Source organism: Urocitellus parryii, chromosome 13, assembly GCF_045843805.1.
Source record: "Urocitellus parryii isolate mUroPar1 chromosome 13, mUroPar1.hap1, whole genome shotgun sequence".
NCBI lineage: Eukaryota > Metazoa > Chordata > Mammalia > Rodentia > Sciuridae > Urocitellus > Urocitellus parryii.
Genome location: NC_135543.1, coordinates 17,977,852 through 17,995,001, shown reverse-complemented (window position 1 = coordinate 17,995,001; position 17,150 = coordinate 17,977,852). Strand labels below are relative to the sequence as shown.

Sequence of the window (17,150 nt, the reverse complement as noted above, 5' to 3'; positions counted from 1 at the left end):
TAAAAAGTGATTTGTATGTTGGAAACAATTTTGAAATCTTTTATTTAAAAATAAAACCAGGCATGGTGGCATGCACCTATAGTGCCAGCTACTCAGGAAGCTAAGGCAGGAAGATTGCCTGAGCCCAGGAGTTCGAAACAGTGAGGACCACTCCCCAGCCCTGGCTCAAAAGAATGAAACAAACAAAAAATCCCCAAGATTTCATATCTACAGTTTGTAAACAGACCCAGCTTCCTTTTCTGTCAAAAGAATGAATCAAACAAAAAATCCCCAAGATTTCAAATCTACAGTTTGTAAACAGACCCAGCTTCCTTTTCTGTCCCTGGATGCTGTTAGTGTCCCCTGTTATCTTATCCTGACCTTTTGCCGTTTTGTTGTCTATGCTGTGTGGATTTTCTCCAACACCTTTATTTGATCCTTTAGCAAAAGCTCCTGGAGAGACTGCTGTGGACTAGGCTCAGTGCCGAGTTCAGGGCCTGCACCTTCAGTGTCCATCTATGGACTAAGCACTGGAAATGGACAGGTGCGGTGGCACACGCCTGTAATCCCAGTAGCTTCGGAGGCTGAGGCAGGAGGATGGCAAGTTCAAAGTCAGCCTCAGCAATTTAGCAAGGCCTTCAGCAACTTAAGGAGCCCCTGTCAAAAAAAAAAAAAAAAATACGGACCTGGGGATGTGGCTCAGTGGTTAAGCGCCCCAGGGTTCAATTCAAGAGAGAGAGAGAAAGAAAAGAGGGGAAACCAAGAACTCCTGGATCTGGTTTTCTTCTCATAAACCTATTCCTAAGCTTCATCTTTCTAACGCTCGTATTTTCAACTGCCTACTCAGAGACTCCACCATAATATCTACATGCCCCAAACTAAGTGCATTATTTCCCTTGACAACGTTCCAGCTCCCCTTACACCCTCAGCCCCAGATCTTCCCATGTTGTCTTCCGTGTCCGGGAGTCTTGTCACCTCCTTACCCAGTTGTCCTCTCCTTTCTGTGCACATCCATTTCCTCACTGGTCTCCTAACTTATCTATTACATTTGTTTTCCAACCAGCTCTTCCTTTCTCTAGTTTCTTTTCCCTGTACCTTTTGCTAAAATTTGCTTGAAACTACTCTGACCTTACCTAAAAGCTTTAGAAAACTCACTGTTGACTGAGAACCAAGTCCAGATCTTTGAGCACAATTGAAGGCAGTATAAACTTTGTCATCATTTCCAAGCTCATCTCCCTGACTCCCACACTTCCTTAAGTGGCGTGGCTCAGGGGTCCTGACTGACTGTGTGAACCCCTCTCACGTCTTCACCCTGCACATGATGGCTTAGATTCATCTATCTGCTTAGAATGGCCTTCCACTTCTTGTCCTTCTGGCCAGCTTCTGACCCAGATGCCACCTTCTCCCTGGGTGTGGTGGTGCACACCTACGATCCCAGCTACTCAGTAGGCTAAGTGAGGCAGGAGGATTGCGAGTTGGAGGCCAGCCTGCATGACTTACATAAACCCTGTCTCAAAACAAAAAATAAAAAGGGCTGAAGATGTAGCTCAGTGGTTAAAGCCTGCCTGTGTTCAATCCCCAGTATAGCAAAAACAAAACAAAACAACACTCCATGTCTTGTTCTGACATCTCCTACCCCTGGCAGAAATTATTGTCTATTCTTCTGTGTTTCTGTTTCTCTGACACCTTATGTGTGTTTTCTATTGTGCTGTTTATTATATTTACAATAGTTGTATGTTTCCATTATGCTATTTATCATGTGACATAATAGCTGTTTACTGTTAACTTGTCTACCTTCTCTCCTAGATTGACTGGAAGGGATCATATCTCCTTTGTGTATTCTGATGTCTACCATAGAGCCTGCAGCATAACAAGCCCTCAAAACATTTTTAATATATTTGTCCTAAAAGTACTTAATCCTGTGAGGTAGGGAAGACAGATGTTAGCCCTATTTTACAAATAGAAAATGTTTCCCATTCATAAAACTAGTAAAGACAAGTTATAATAACACTAAGTAAATGTGAAGTACTCTAAGTCAGAGGACTGACAAATAATGTCAGCGTTATTTGCCATGGTAACTGCTCTGTGATATTTGCAAATAAAAAACTATATGTTATTGCATTATTTATGAATGTTACTATTTTAATACTAAGAGAAACTTGGATATTATATGAAAACTAGGAGAGTAATTCTAATATTTTTATGTTTTATAATTTGGTATTTCTTGAGAAGCAAATTTATCCCTGTAACACAAAACAATAGTAAACAGGTTTGTGTCACCAGGCACGACACCAGCTGAAAGAGAGGTGGTGAGGCGGGAAGGAACTTTTTGAAGGCCTGTCCTCTGCTCCCACCAAGCCATCTCCTGGTGGCCTTCAGCAGCTCAGAAACCACAGAAATGTGGAAGCATCACAGCGGACACTCACTCAGGAGTGTTTGTTGTGCGTGAGTGAATGTGATGTTGTGTCTGCCAGAGCCCTGCCAGAGGAGTCACGCAGTGTCTGAGAGGCGCCAAGTTCAGGGTACCAAGTTAGATGGGATAGTCCATGCGCCTGAGGAGCTCTCCGTAGAGCAGCAGCAGTTTACGTAGTCAGCGCTGTATTACCTTTCACTGGGCTTTCTCCTGTCTGCTTTCATAGCCATTTTTTAGTCTTTTTATTTTTTTTAGGAATCTTTTGAATATTCACAGAATTTTCATAGTTCAAGAATCCAAAAATAAAACTTTGTTCATTTTAAGACTTCTAGTATGTGCTTGAATAGACGTCTATTAAAATACTGGGGGAAAAAATTAGCTTTTATATCTGCCCAAATGTGAAAACATTTTTTTTCTATTAATGTTAAGTATATGTAAGTTACATTTTCATAAGTGTTTTTTAATTATTTCATATGAGCAGTGTGAACAGTTAATAATAATTTATTAAATATCCTTTTATTTAAACTTGAACCATGCATTTATCTAAATCACATTACTAATCAGTGTTTGAGCATCCATGAGTAATCTTTAAATATGGCTCTATAATTATATTTTAAATGTTGAGTTATATGGAAAAATGTTGTTATAAATTATGTCCTTAACTAGAATTTTTTCTTATGTTATCATTATTGAGTTGAAGAGTCCCATAATGTGAATCTCCTGCTATTACCTTATTAGCCAAAAATTGGCAATAATCATTTTATATAATAAGTTGGAAAGTTGTGAAGTTTGGGACTTAGGACAAACCTAATTTTTGAAATATGTTCTATAAAATTCATCATTTCATCAAAGGATTTAACATACATAGTTTAACTGGGTGTTATAGAGTTATATCATTGAAAACATTTGGTGTAATAAAGCAAAATAGGGGTGTGTGTGTGTGTGTGAGAGAGAGAGAGAGAGAGAGTGTGTGTGCTCACAATTATCTGCAGCAAGAAAAGGAAGAAGGGGACTAGATATTAATGGGTGAATTAATGTCTAACTTTCTTCTTTGAAACTTTCTTTTTTGAAAGTTTCTTAGTTGAATAGGAGGGGAAAATTAAAAATTAAAAATTGCTAAAACTAGCACATGTATTTTTACAGAGGTGATATGAGGGCTATAGTGTTTGAAAATTGATAACCTACTAATGACATATTCATTTTCTATTTGTTTATTCATAGACTTTTCTTTTTAAAGTTAGTGTTTATACTTTGATTTTTTAGTGAAAATACAAGTCTCAATATTGTAAAAGAGTAAAACTATACTGAGCTCTGTGATTATATGTGATTCTCCCTTTTCCTAAATAATGGGGGACTATACTCCCCTACAAAAGGAATTTCAAAACTGTGTTGCTAGTATCATAGGGTTATCAATATAAAGGTACCAAAAAGCTTTTTAATTTTTCAGTGTCTGTCTGTCTTCAAACAATATATAAATAACTTTTAGTAACTGAAAATGAGCAATAAATGTTGTAGCCTTTTTAAGGAAAAAGAGAGTCTGTTAACTTGAAGCATTACATCTTACAATGAAAAACTTAAGGTTTCTGACTTTATTATATTTATCCTTAAATCTATTTTCCATTAAGATGTTAAAATGATACCAAATCTACTTGTTTTTCTCCTAAATACCATATATATACTACCCCATTAGGTGGTGGTAGAAAGTAACTCACTGAGTAGCTCCAAAGCCTCTTAGACTGGAAAATGCCATAACAGGTTGATTCTCCTTACCTGGAGTTGGCATAATGTGAAAAAGAAGCATTACTTCAGCCTTCCAACAAGGAAAGAAATTAGAGAAATGAATAATCCATTTTCAACCCTCAAATTTCTTTTCAAAGTCATTGTGCAGTTGTCAGATGGGCAGATCTAGACTTATGTGCTTAGCTGTAGGAGATAACAGGGTCACAGAGAAAAGCCAGGCTCCCTTTAAGACTCAAGAGTTTTAGGATTCCATTTACTGCGTACTTGCATTTTGATCCATACTTTCAGTTTCTGTATTTTGTGTCCCCACTTAAAAAGAGGCAGGCTCCTAATTTTATACTTAATTCTTTTCTTTAAAAATGTGTATTTATAGTGCTTATAGATAGATTTTGCCCCTTTGGGACACAGACCAGCTAATGGGAAAATGAAAACTTTCAGGCACTGAGGACCAGGGAAGGAGGCTGCGGATGAGCGAGATGGAGCCACAGTCCCCACTGGGCTGGGTGTGTAGGAATCATCCTCCTTCCTGGCTAAGGTAGAATGTCAGGGCAGCTCTGTTTTCAGGGTTTAAACTTCTGGAGCTAGGTCAAGGAAAAGCTTTTTTCTTCATCTGACGTTGTTACATGGGCCAAGGGGTCCTGCCTCTTCCTACATGACTTTAGGACTGCTGGCTGCCTGAGCTTCCTTGGGAGACGGGCTTCCCCTGGGCCAGGCCTCACAGGACGGTAGGGCAAGGGGATGCAGCGGGCCGGGACAGCCCCAGGGTGTGAAGGGGGATTGGGATGCACCAGGCGCATTCTCCTGGATGCAGAAATCCCCTTTGTGCCACTGGGGTCGACAGTCTAGGAATTTGTGAGGCTGAGTAGGGCCTGCAGGGTGGGGCAGACTGATTGGCCTGTCCATGACTTAGGAACAGGCACTTCCACCACAAGCTCTTGCTCTCAATAGTCCAGTTGCATCTGCCTGGGCTGAGGCTACACCTAATCATCACTGAGCACCAGCAGGCATCCCTTGAATTCATCACTTACACATAAAAGTCACTTAGGAGTGTTAATGTGTAATGTATGTAATGCCAGCTACATGAAAATGAAGTATTTTACTTAGTTTTTTCACTGCTGTTTCCAAAGACCTGACAAGAACAACACAAAAGAGGAAAAGTTTATTTGGGGCTCACAGTCTCAGTCAATAGTAGTCAACTTCATTGCTCTGGGCCCAAGGTAAGGCATGGCAGAGGAAAGCAGCCCAGGACATGGCCACCAGGAAGCAGACAGAGTGCTCTGCTCATCAGGCACAAAATATAAACCCCAAAGGCACACCCCCCAGTGACCTACCTTCTCAAGCCACACCCTACAGTTACCACCCAGTTAATCCATATCAGGGGTTTAATCCACCAACGAGGTTACAATTCCCATAACCTAATCACTCTATCTCTGAACATTCTTGCATTGTCTCACACATGAGCTTCTGGGGGACATCATGTATCCAAAATGGAAATGGAAGGCTAGTAGTTCTTTTTTTTTTTTTTTTCCCTTCACCTAATACTCTGTTAGACAACAGACTCTAGAGCCAGACTGCTGGATTCTAATCAAAACATATTATTATACCTCCCTGTGCTTCAGATTCCTCATCTATAAAATGGGGTAAATAGAGTCTCCTCTATGGGTAAATAAGGATTAAGAAGTTTATGTAAAAGTGCTTAAATAGTGCCTGACACATAATATGTGTTACAGAAGATTGAATTCTTATTATATTTTTGGATTCCCCATAATGCCTAGCCCACTAATGCACACAAAAATACCCTCATAAATACCCTTCACTATTCAGTTTTAAAACTTATCAAAAGGATGGCAAAAACTCTTTGGTAGTTGGCCTTTGCTAAACCATGTTTTTGTTTTAAAGCATCGAGTGATATGATGCATTTTCATTAACGACAACAATGAGATAGAAGCACCCAGGTGATACGACATAAGTGTTGATGATTGAGCATGTAAATGAAAGAAAGTAAACAGAGAGGGATAGGAGAGGACTGAGGAGCAATAAGCAAATGGATGTATGTGACTTAATGAAAATAAGCAGTCAGAATGCAAGGTTAGTGTGAATGGCCTTTGGGGAGGGTGACAGAAAAGGACGTGGAGCCGGGGCTGACAATCTGCATTTGTCCATGTCTACACTCTGCGCCTTTGTCCCCTAGGGCTCAGCTGTCCACATCTCAGTCCCCTAAAATTAACTGGGAGCATTTTGAATGTCAACCATCTGCATGCCAACAACTCCACCAGCTTTTCCTCTTCCCTTCCAAGGATTTGTAATAAATCATCTTCTAATGATAACCATCAGCCATGATTGCTGTTTTCTGATAAAGTGCGCATGGAGCTGGTCTGCCTGCATGGTCTTAGGAGGAAAAACAATACAATGACACCCAGTCTCTCTTCAGTACTGTCTGGTTCGAAATTTCACATTTTTAGATGGAGTTGAACAAAGTGACCTAAGGTACCATCCAACTCTAAGATGACATAATTAGAAAGTTTAAGAAAAAGCAACCAAAATTACTTCAAAGTTGGAAGTTGAGGCTTGAAAGGTGATGCTCACCAGAATGTCTTTTTAATCCCCAAAATAAAGAAGGAAGTAAAAACAGGGACTTTGCTACAACAGCCCTCCAGTCGGTAAGGGATGAGTGCACTGGAAGCGCCAGGCAGCAGTGCTGGTTCTCCATCTCTACTGAGGACATAGAACGAGAGAAAGCAGGCCCAAGCTCAGCATTTGGGATTTTGATTTGACATCAGGAAAATTTTCCTGACAGCACACATTGTTCAACACTCAGAGGGGTCCTTGGGGGAGGTTTTGGAAACTTCTCTAGAGTTATTGGAAAACAAAATGATTTTCATCTGTTTGACCTGCTTAAAGGCAGCCATAGCCACACACAGCAAGAATGGGTGACCTTTCCAGGCTCTTGGCAGCATCGTGTGGTCCTGAGAGCTCACACACAGGAAGGCTTGCAAAGGCTTAGTGCACGGCGATAATTAAATTTCACTTGAGCCTTTTAATCGGCCATAGATGAGATTATCTATTTTTTAACGGTGTTATTATCTGCGTAAATTATTTGCTAAACCTATAATTTGTTTCCTTGAACAGCGAACCTTAAATATTCAATAAAATTTTCATAAATTGGTTGCCTGGGAGAAAAGAAAGACATACTTTTTTTCTTGAGTATAATTAATTCTTAACTTTTGAACTCTCTTGAAATGGCTCTCTTTTGATGAGCCTTCCCTTGCCTAACAAACAAAGCTGTCAGGCAGAGCGATGTCTTTGTCTTCTCTCTGCCGTGAGCGGTTACCTCCCTGCCAGCCAGCCATGAAATCTGTGGCCTGGATTGGGATGTCAGGAAGGCATGCAAATCAGGATTGGCTGACTTGGGCTGCTGAGAATATGTAGGAGATGGCAAATTACGTGATGAGGGCTGAGTGTGGAGGTACCCGCACCCTAAGCCTCACGTGCTTTTGGTTGTCATTAAGTGGGACCAGTACTAGGAAAATGCTGGTAGTTGTAGGTCCTCGGAATCGCCTTTCCTTTTCAAGGACCCATCCTTGTTCCCTGGTCACTCACTGCCCTAAGTATCTGCCCTCTCCAGTACACAAATGGATACTTCTTTGGTTCACCCTAAACTCAGGGCATCTGCCATGATTGTACCACATGAGAGTGTATTCACCCTGTTTGCTCTCTGCAGAGCACATCTAGGGAAAACGCCTCTGCTTAAAGGCATAGTTGTGTTTCTAGAGATTTCAGAGGACATGTGCAGCCAACTGGGGACATGTTTTCAGCTCAGCAGACCTTTCAAGTGCCCCTCAAATTGCACCTTCCTTTAATCTAAAGTCAGCCATGTGCTCCTGGAGAAGGACCATGATCAACGCTGCCACTTCCCTCTCACCCCTAAAGACCTTGGCACTGTCAAGACTTACTCCATGTTATTTTACTTACTTATTTATTTTAGTTTATTTTAGTATTATACAAAATACGAGAGTCAGTACTTAATAAATCTTTCCCTTTTGGTGATATTTTTGATAGCAAAATTTTACCTACTTTTAGAAATCTTCCCTTCACAATTTATGTTTCAAGTAACAAAATGTTTTGATTGGTTAGGGTTTTTTCCCCCTCCCCTTAAAAATATAATGCGACCTGAAAATATATATTAAATATTCTCTTTAATCCTGTCTGTTCTTTAAAATGGATCTAATAGAGTCCTACATTTGGGTTTCCAATTTCAAACTTGTAATTTGGAAGATGAATATCAGGAAGGAACTCCAAGAAGAGATAGGCGGTGTGATGAGAAATGTTAAAGAGAATATTCTAGATAGTCATGGCTTCTGTTGAAACTGACCAAACCGTTTTGGAAATTCTGGTCTCTGTTTCCTTCCCTGTACAGTAGGGTTAATTTTATTTCTTTGCCGAGCACACTGAAAGTAACCTGTTAAAAACTGGTATGTCAGTGTAAGTATTGCTCATTATTAATCCTGCCTCTCAGACCCTTTCCTTTCATTAGACAAGGGGTTGGGGAGTTTAACAGTTCAGCACTCTGTCTCCTACCAGGAATAATTGCTTGATTTCTCTCATTGTTCGTAGCACTTCCTGAATTAGATTAATTTCTTTATGTTCTATCTCTGTCTTTTTATGACAGAAATTCCTTTGACTAAAAATATAGCAAGACATGATACCATTTGCATACAAAAAGTCAATCAAACCTCTTTTTATTTTGAAACCTGTCATTTTAAAATGGCCTTTAGCATCTAGCATTTGAGACCTAAACCATTGGGTCTGCCTCATCACAGAAAACTTACAAGTTTGCTGTGATCACTGTACAGCTGTTTGCTTAATGCCTGAGTGAAGGTTAAAGTCAGTTGGGTTGGTGCCTGCACAGATCTCAGAAGTTCAGAGAGTCTGAACAAAGACAATGGCAGCATTTCCATTACATTGAGGGCTGAAGCACCTCTCAGACTGAGATGATAATGAACTCACCAGATGTACAAAACCATTAACATAGCAAGCTTCCCCGCTCTGCCCCGAGTGGTACTTGCTTCTTATGAGACAACAGACCTGTCTATCAACTACAGTTAGTGCTCTCTGGGTTCAAAAGACAGCCCTGTGGGGCATCTAGCAGTATCTTTGTCCAAGTGTGTGTATGTGTACACATGTGCATGCACACACACGGGTGCACATATGCATCTGATCTAAAGCATAATCCTCCTTTGTTCAAAACAGACTTTTCAGAAATTTACAAAATCAAACTCAGTATATGTTTAGACCTCAGCAACAACAGATGAAAACAGCAATGATTAGTGAAATTAATAGGAAGTATTTATTACTAGTCATGGAATGAACTTAAATTTAGTTCTGAATTTCCCGGTACAAAAGCAAAACACACGTTAGCTTATGTAATTATCGATACAGAATAAAAGAAAGCAACAAAATTTACCCGGAAAGAGAAAAACTTTCCAGGTAGAAAATTCCACGATGAATCCATTTTACTGGATCATCTGTTAGACACTAGATAACAATGGGCAATGTCCTCTACTGATGTAGGAGGATCCTTATGGTGTGCTCTAAAGGCCAGCCCTGGGAAAAGGTGAAGAAATTGTGTGAAATAGTTAGTGGAGATAATCTGAAGGAGCAGGCATGGTCCCAGAATGCTAGGTTTTCTGCTTTACCACAGGGTTACCTTGGAGAGCCTCACAGGAGGTCATAGTGAGGTGCCCATTTGGTTGTGACATCTTGGCCTGCTGGATTAGAGTCAGCTTGCGGTGGCACTGTTAAGTGAAGTGCAAACTGGTTGCTGATTAAGGCAGATTGCTAATCTGAAGGAGGCAGGCCTTGTTTTAAATTTTAGAAATTTTGGAGATCCATTCTCCAGGAAGATCAGCCAACTTCCAGAGTTCAACTTTGAGGGCTTTCTAGAATGACTAGTTTATCTTGGTAGAACTTTTTGTCTGCTCACAATTTTAGATGGATACTAGGATTCCAGAACAAGCAAGAAGTTATTTTGAATCAGATGGTCATAATGGAAAGCATTGCATTCAGTGTCGTGAGGGCCCAGGCTGGAGACCTGTGAGCCAGGCAGTGTGGTGCACAGGACTTCTCTCAGGTCTTGCTGGGCTCATGGAATGAAGAACAATTGCTTAGACTGAGTGGCTGCCTCTACTCTGCCCTGGCTGATGCTGCAGCAGGTGAACAGAGGCCTAGTTGTGCCCAATCTTCCAGTTTTCCAGGAGAGGCTAAAAATCTGGCTTTTTCCATGAGCTCTGATGAATTAGAAATGTGGTCTTGAATTTTTTTAAGAAACATTTATGCAGGCCAAACCACACACATCTGCAGTCTAGTTTCAGCTTAAGGCCTGGTCAATGATCTTAATCAAAAACTAGATTCAGATTGGCACAGTAGAATTTCGGATGTTTTGCAGAACTGAATATTGATTTTAAGAAACAAAAATGAGTTTATTACACTGGCCCAGTAAACGGGAATGGCCATTTTTTCCCATGTAATTAGTTGGGGTCCTCCTCCCACCCCCACCCAGAATAACTTTCATTCTAGTGAACTTGAAGCTACTCTGGTTTCTTGATTCACCAGGCATACCATTACTTAATTTCAGCATATGCATGGGTCAGCACCATGGATAGGTACCATACATGTTTAATAAAATGTCATTGTCTGAAATCTGTTTCTAAGCAACCCAGTATGCTGAATAATGCTGATTCGGGGATAAATGGTCCAGGCATTTTTTAATTTTATTTTATTTATTTATTGGTAGGGAGATGTCTTTAAAACAGTATACTTAAGTAATTAAGTTTTGTGATTTTCCCCCCATCGGTCATGTCTAAGCAAGCAGTAGAAACAAAAATGTCAGTAGTATTTATTGAATGCTTATTATATACCACGCATTGTGCAGAGTGTTATTTATATTTCATTTAATTTTCCAAAGCTCTTTGAGGTGAATATAGTCATTATAATCATCATTCTCCCTACATTGTAGGCATGGTACTCTGAGGCTAAGTACCTTAAGCAACATGACCCTAAGTTCCATAGGCAATAGTTAGTGTAATGGAGCCCAGATTCAAACCCAGACAATGTGACTCACATCAATGTCCTCTGCCTGCCCAAGCCCAGGTCTCCAGTATAAGTATGACATTTTTTTCTTTGAGTGTTGAAAAACGTGTTATTTGGGATCCCACAGTGTCTTGGAAGTCAAGTGACAGGAAGGAACAGGTTATAAAGGGCAATAAGGAATGTCCGATTGCCTTTCTCCTCACTTTCTCATTTCACTCTTCAGATATGAATTATGAATAATTTCTTACTGAAATTTATAGTATGTATGGGCTGACTCACACAGCAAATCTGAAGCTTCCAGTGAGCCTCAGGTTTCACAATTCTTCATCAGAAATTACAGATGAATACAAACCGTCTGATCCTGTCTAGTTTAAGAGCACACATTTTTCCATTTCCTCTCTAGACAAAGGGAGGGAGAGCAGCTGAGAGCTTGTACGCCAGATCTGGTACTGGTTAATGTAGTAGAGGTATGGCTTTTAACAGTTGAATGTAGGGAGTTTAATACAATATTGTGCCAATTTTCTTAGTACACAGTGTTTTCTGTAATTATTAATATCAAACTTGACTGTATTTTTTTTCATTAGTAAAGACCTTTTAGCAAAGGCCTACTCTAAAATACAATCTCCTTTTTATTATTCATGGTTAAATCAATGATAGCTATTGGCAAAGGTTCAAAACTATCCCTGTTAACTTGTTTTTAATAGTGTTTGATTTATATGTGTGCCCGAATCTCCAACACATGAGTGTATCTGTGTTTACTAATTGCAGTTATATGCATTTAAACACAGTGTTATTGGTGGAAAATCAAGCATAAAACATGAAAAATGTGTGATTATTAAGGAGTTCAAATTATAGTTTCTCCTTCCAGCACAGGGATATCCTGATGCAGCTTTGATAGTTTTTCGTTTCTGGATAATTTTGATGATCAGTTTCTTCCCTTTCTAATTAATTGCAAAAGTCTTCCCCCTAATGGACACAAATTAATTAAAACATTGTTTTACTCATTAGTATATGCTTTTTCTTTGGGTCCACACTGTCCTTCCCAACTGGAAGGTATGTCTACTCCTCAGAACAAGATTGAAGCCCTTGGATACATAATGAGAAAACTTCGGTCACTTTTCCCATTTTTCTAACTCCATTTTACAAACAAAGAACATCATAGTATCTAATATCTGTGATATCACTTGTTCAAAATCGAATGCATTTACATGTGTCCTTGAAATGTATCTTGTGTGGGTTCTGTGGAATGTATTCCATTAATGACCTATGAACTTTATTTTAGACAATCCATGGACACAAGGGACCAATCACTGCAGTGGCCTTTGCTCCTGACGGGCGATATCTTGCCACCTACTCAAACACTGACAGCCACATTTCTTTCTGGCAGGTAAGAGTATATGTTATGGGTCTTAAAGTATAAGCTGCATGGTGTGTGTGCCGTGGTGGGAATACCTTCCTGTGGGGCCCCGCTCTGAGCCCTACTCCCTGTGCTTCCTCCCCTCCTTCAACAAATGGCAAGTGTTTATTGATTGCTGATTACGTGTCAGACACTTGTGCACAGGGCACTGAGGACACAGTTAGCAATCTGGAAAAGGGGCATCTGCTGTCACAGAGCTTTCAGCATGAGGATACAGGAATAAGCCCAGCATTCACAGTGCAGGGGAGAGTCTGAGCATGAGGTATGGGAAGCTTTTCCAGAGGAAACCGCATCCAGACTGAGCTGTGTGGGATGCTGAGCAGGGAGGCGGGTGGGAGAGCACGGGCGCAGTCGCTGGGAAGCAAGGGCATGGCATATTGCAGGGCCGGCCCAGCCTGAAAGGAGCTGGGCAAAACCTTGCTGAGGCTGGGAATTCACACAGAGTTCTTGGGTCTGTGACTCTGAGTGGGCACAGGACACAAGACAATGAGGTGCTTTCTGAGTATTCACTTTATGCCCCCTTCAAATGATCTCACTTTTGTTTGAATTATGAATTTCCCACATAATGTTATTAATTCCCTAACTCTTCAAAACATTTTTAGAAACTTGAGTATCCCTTTCTGGCAATTCATGAGAATGCCCATATTTAATTCTGACTTCAGTGATTAGTGACTTGGTGATTAGTATTCACTAATTTAAGTGAACACTGATTTTTACACTAGAATGTGTTTTGTCCTCAGTGTTTAATTGTTATCCATCTTCTTTTTTAATGACATTACTCTTTTAGTCCTGATAGTTTTAAAAAATTACATATCACCAAGTCCCCCAAAAGAGTTAAAATTTTGCCACCTTTATTTTCCTAGGATACAAGTTATATGTTATAAGATTCTGTGTACTGCTTTGAAAGCTAAAAAATAAAATAAAAGTTTAAACAAGGAAAGCTTCAGCACAACTTGATGCTGGTTTTAAAAAATCAATAGCTAATAAAATGTAAAACGGATACAATAAATTGCTTAATTAACAACATGCTATTAAAGCGTGACAACTTCCAAATCTGTCACAGACTTCTACTTTTTATCTAATTTAGTTTTCCAGTTTTTTTTCTCATTATCCTTTCTTCTAGAATATATCTCTAGCATCTTAATTAGCTCATATTAAACTCCTTTCATCAGAGATCATCCACGTTTCATTCTTCCCAATGGGTAACCTCAGGACTGGCATTTTACTAAAATCCGATTGTGAGTCCTCTAGGTGTCCAGAAACTGGACTCGTGGAACAGTGGTTCTTTTAAGAGTGAGCTCCTGGTGGTTTTTATCTACTCATTGACACAATGGTCTCTGTGCCACTATTTCCCTTTGTTCCCTGTTCTCTTGGAATCGTGGAGGAGTGCTCCCATTCATTCAGCCTTGACTGGCCGTCCAAGTGCTGGGTGCTGGCTGCCCTCTGGAAACGGAGATCAACAGATCACAGCCTCTGCTTCCAGAAGCTTCTCTTCTGTCCATGCTTTCTCCTTTGGAGTAAACAGACTAAACCTTTTCCTTTGTGTGCAATTTTTTTTCTGCTAAGGAAATCTGTGATTTAAAGGATTGCCTCCAAAATTAGCCAGATTTGACACTTTTTACAGTATTTTCTTGAAATTTCCATTTACTTCTTCCCCTTCTCTAGGTCTTTAAGATTTTAATTGCATGTGTTTGTTCATCTTTTTCTTGAGAACTCTTTAAGTCACAGTCTGTGTCCAGCATGTTGGTGGAATTGTGGTTAGCCTCCTCTCTTACCGAGAGGTCAAGGTCATTTACAGGTTGTTATCTTTCTGAGATCCCTCTTCCTCTTCAGTTCCTCTCTGTAGCACCCACTGTTGTCCCAGTACTCTGTCAGGTCTAGCTAAGCCTGTGTGCCTGTGCGTGTGGCTCTGTCCGCAGTCGGGGTGCAGCACTGTTGGTTAGTCCACAAGCTCTGCCTGATGGCCTTTGCACATGGCAGAGTGCCCCAGGAACCAGAGTAACACACACGCCTTTCTCGCCTCTAAATTTAATGTCAGGATTTAAGATATAGCCCATTCCTTGGGTGCTTAAATTATACCCAGCTGAGTCTTGAAAATTAAAGGAAGGTACAAAAACACATGATTTCAGCTTTATCAAGAAAATATAAGGAAACCTTTTCTAGAAGTGCAGTGGTCTTGTGTTTGAATTACGGAGAACCCAGAAGGCAGAAAGCAGCAATGGATCTACTGCTGCTCTCCCCAAATGAGCTTGACTGATTTATTTAGATACATGTTATTTATTTCTAATGATGTACGCGAATACTTTTATATTATTCCAGTAAGTGTACTGTAATGCATTTTGAAAACGTAATGAAGTCTTATTAATACAGAGCCTGACTAAGGCTATCAACTATTAAAATCTTTGCTGAGAAGTGAGTGTTAATGAGAAATATTGGTTGGATAATTACTCAAGTGAGACTTAGTAAAAGGTTTGTGTACAGCATTACTTATATATAAGGGAAGGCAGTAAAACATTTCCTGTTTTGATGAATTGTATCTGTGTTTCTGTATTCTGAAAATAATCTCCATAGAACTGGTTTTGTGCTGCATGTTTTTGAAGGGACGGGAAAGTCCAAGTTGGCATGTTAGTTTACACATTCAGCCATTGAATAATGTAATTCAGCAGTCTTTCAAACCTTTTGATTCTCTCACATTATTTTCCTACAATTTGAATCCTTCACTTCAGTGTATCTCTTGATACTTGAGCCAAGGGGAAATCGGTGATGAAATACATTTGTAATTCTCTTACCTAAATTTACCACCACCATCCAGAAATGCTATAAAAAATCTGACTGACATTGGCTTCATTTATTTTTATTTCCTCCATCATACAGTAGGATAATACTGTTCAGCAATTTTAAAAGAATGATGTAAATCTACAATCATTAACATGCAAAGATTGCCCTCAACATCTTGTTGATGAAAAAAGCACATTGCAAAACTACCTTTTAATATGAATCTCTTGAAGTCCATTTCTCCCCCAGTGTGTCTGTACTTAGAGGTCTGGAAGGTTGTTTATGAAACATCAACACAATTGTCTCTGGGAAGTGAGATTCAGGGCATTTTGCTTTCTTTTTTGGTAGTTCTATTATTTGAGTTTTTTATAGTGAGAGTATTTATTATCTTTATAATCAGGAAAAATGCAATATTACCAAATCTGGTAATTCCATGCATTGTTTGTTCAGGGTTTAAGTTGCCCTTAACTTTAGCCTAGTTTAATCAAGAAAAAAATGATGCTGAATAGCCAAATGGTGAATTATTTCAGAGAGAGTTATTTGGTTAAGCTTATTGGGAAAATTAATACACACCTTTCCTACTTGAAATTTGCTCCACGGGGAAAGGATGGTCTGAGAGGCAGTGGAATTTAGTGAGTATGATGTCCTCATCCCTTCAATGGGGTGCAGCTATGGCAATTCTGGACCTCTACAGAACCCCATTCTGAGGCAGAAAGGCTGTTTGACACTAGTGATAGCATTTATCAAAGTAGGGATGACTCATGCCATAAAAGGAACCCAGATTAATAATGGAATTTTCTGGAAATCTTTCCATCTAAAGAGCTCGCGTAAGATATTTTCTTCCTCTCCCCTTTTACTCTCAACCTTTTTCTTGTACATAGCTGGATTTCAAGGAAAGAATTAAAAGTAGGAAAGCATCTGAGCATGTTATATATCTTTGCCTTTTGAACCACAAGCAGAAATCAAGCTTCAAACATATTTTCATAGAAAATCCATAATAAAAGAAAAATACTTTGTAGTTATTTATCAACTAAGAAATTAGATTTTTTTTTTTTTTTTGCCTATTGATGCCAGTTAATTTTAACCAGCAATTTTCTGGATCATTTGGATCTGTTCTATAAGAGGACTAAATTATATACTGTTACTTTTTGTAGATGTGAGACCTATCCAATCAAGCTTACTATTATTATTCATGTTTGAACTATTTGGAAACCTCCAAAAGGCAATAAGGCATTGATTTTTCTCTTTATTGGAGTTTTTGGAAACAGGAGGGAAGGAAACAAGAGGCTTTTGGAAGGATGACAGTGTGATACTTCCTGAATGTGAACTGAACTTCAACAGAAAGAGTTAACGATAACCATACATTTGGTTTTAAAATGTGACCTCGTACACTAGTGATTTTTTTTCACCTCTGTGTTGTGTTCGGCACTATTATTAATGCAGGAAAATCAGTAACATTAGTCATCTTAAAAGGGTTATTACTCAAGATGATTTAAATTGTGAAAATGTCAGTGGAGCCTTTGCGCACTCTGCTAGAGATGCCATGATTTACGCCCTCTGACACCATCCTGCTGCTGAGAGAGGCTGGCAAAAGGAATGGCTTGTATTTTGCTCTGATCCAAATGCAGAGCATGATATCAGCAAAACACATCTTAAATGTCCTAGGACTCGCTAGGGTTTTATGTAGCAACCATTTGTATAAGCTGGACCATAATCTGCATGCTTCCTCCAAATCCC

General features: G+C 39.5%; 1 protein-coding gene across 3 annotated transcripts in view; it reads left to right on the top strand.

The window, feature by feature from the left end:
* The window catches only part of Wdr7 (WD repeat domain 7), a 326,163-nt gene that overhangs the window by 305,195 nt on the left and 3,818 nt on the right, over positions 1-17,150 (top strand). For all 3 annotated transcript variants that reach the window (XM_026393174.2, XM_026393173.2, XM_026393172.2), the window contains one exon: positions 12,504-12,608. In XM_026393174.2, coding sequence (XP_026248959.1) covers positions 12,504-12,608 — 105 coding nt within the window. The remainder of the gene's footprint in view (positions 1-12,503; positions 12,609-17,150) is intronic.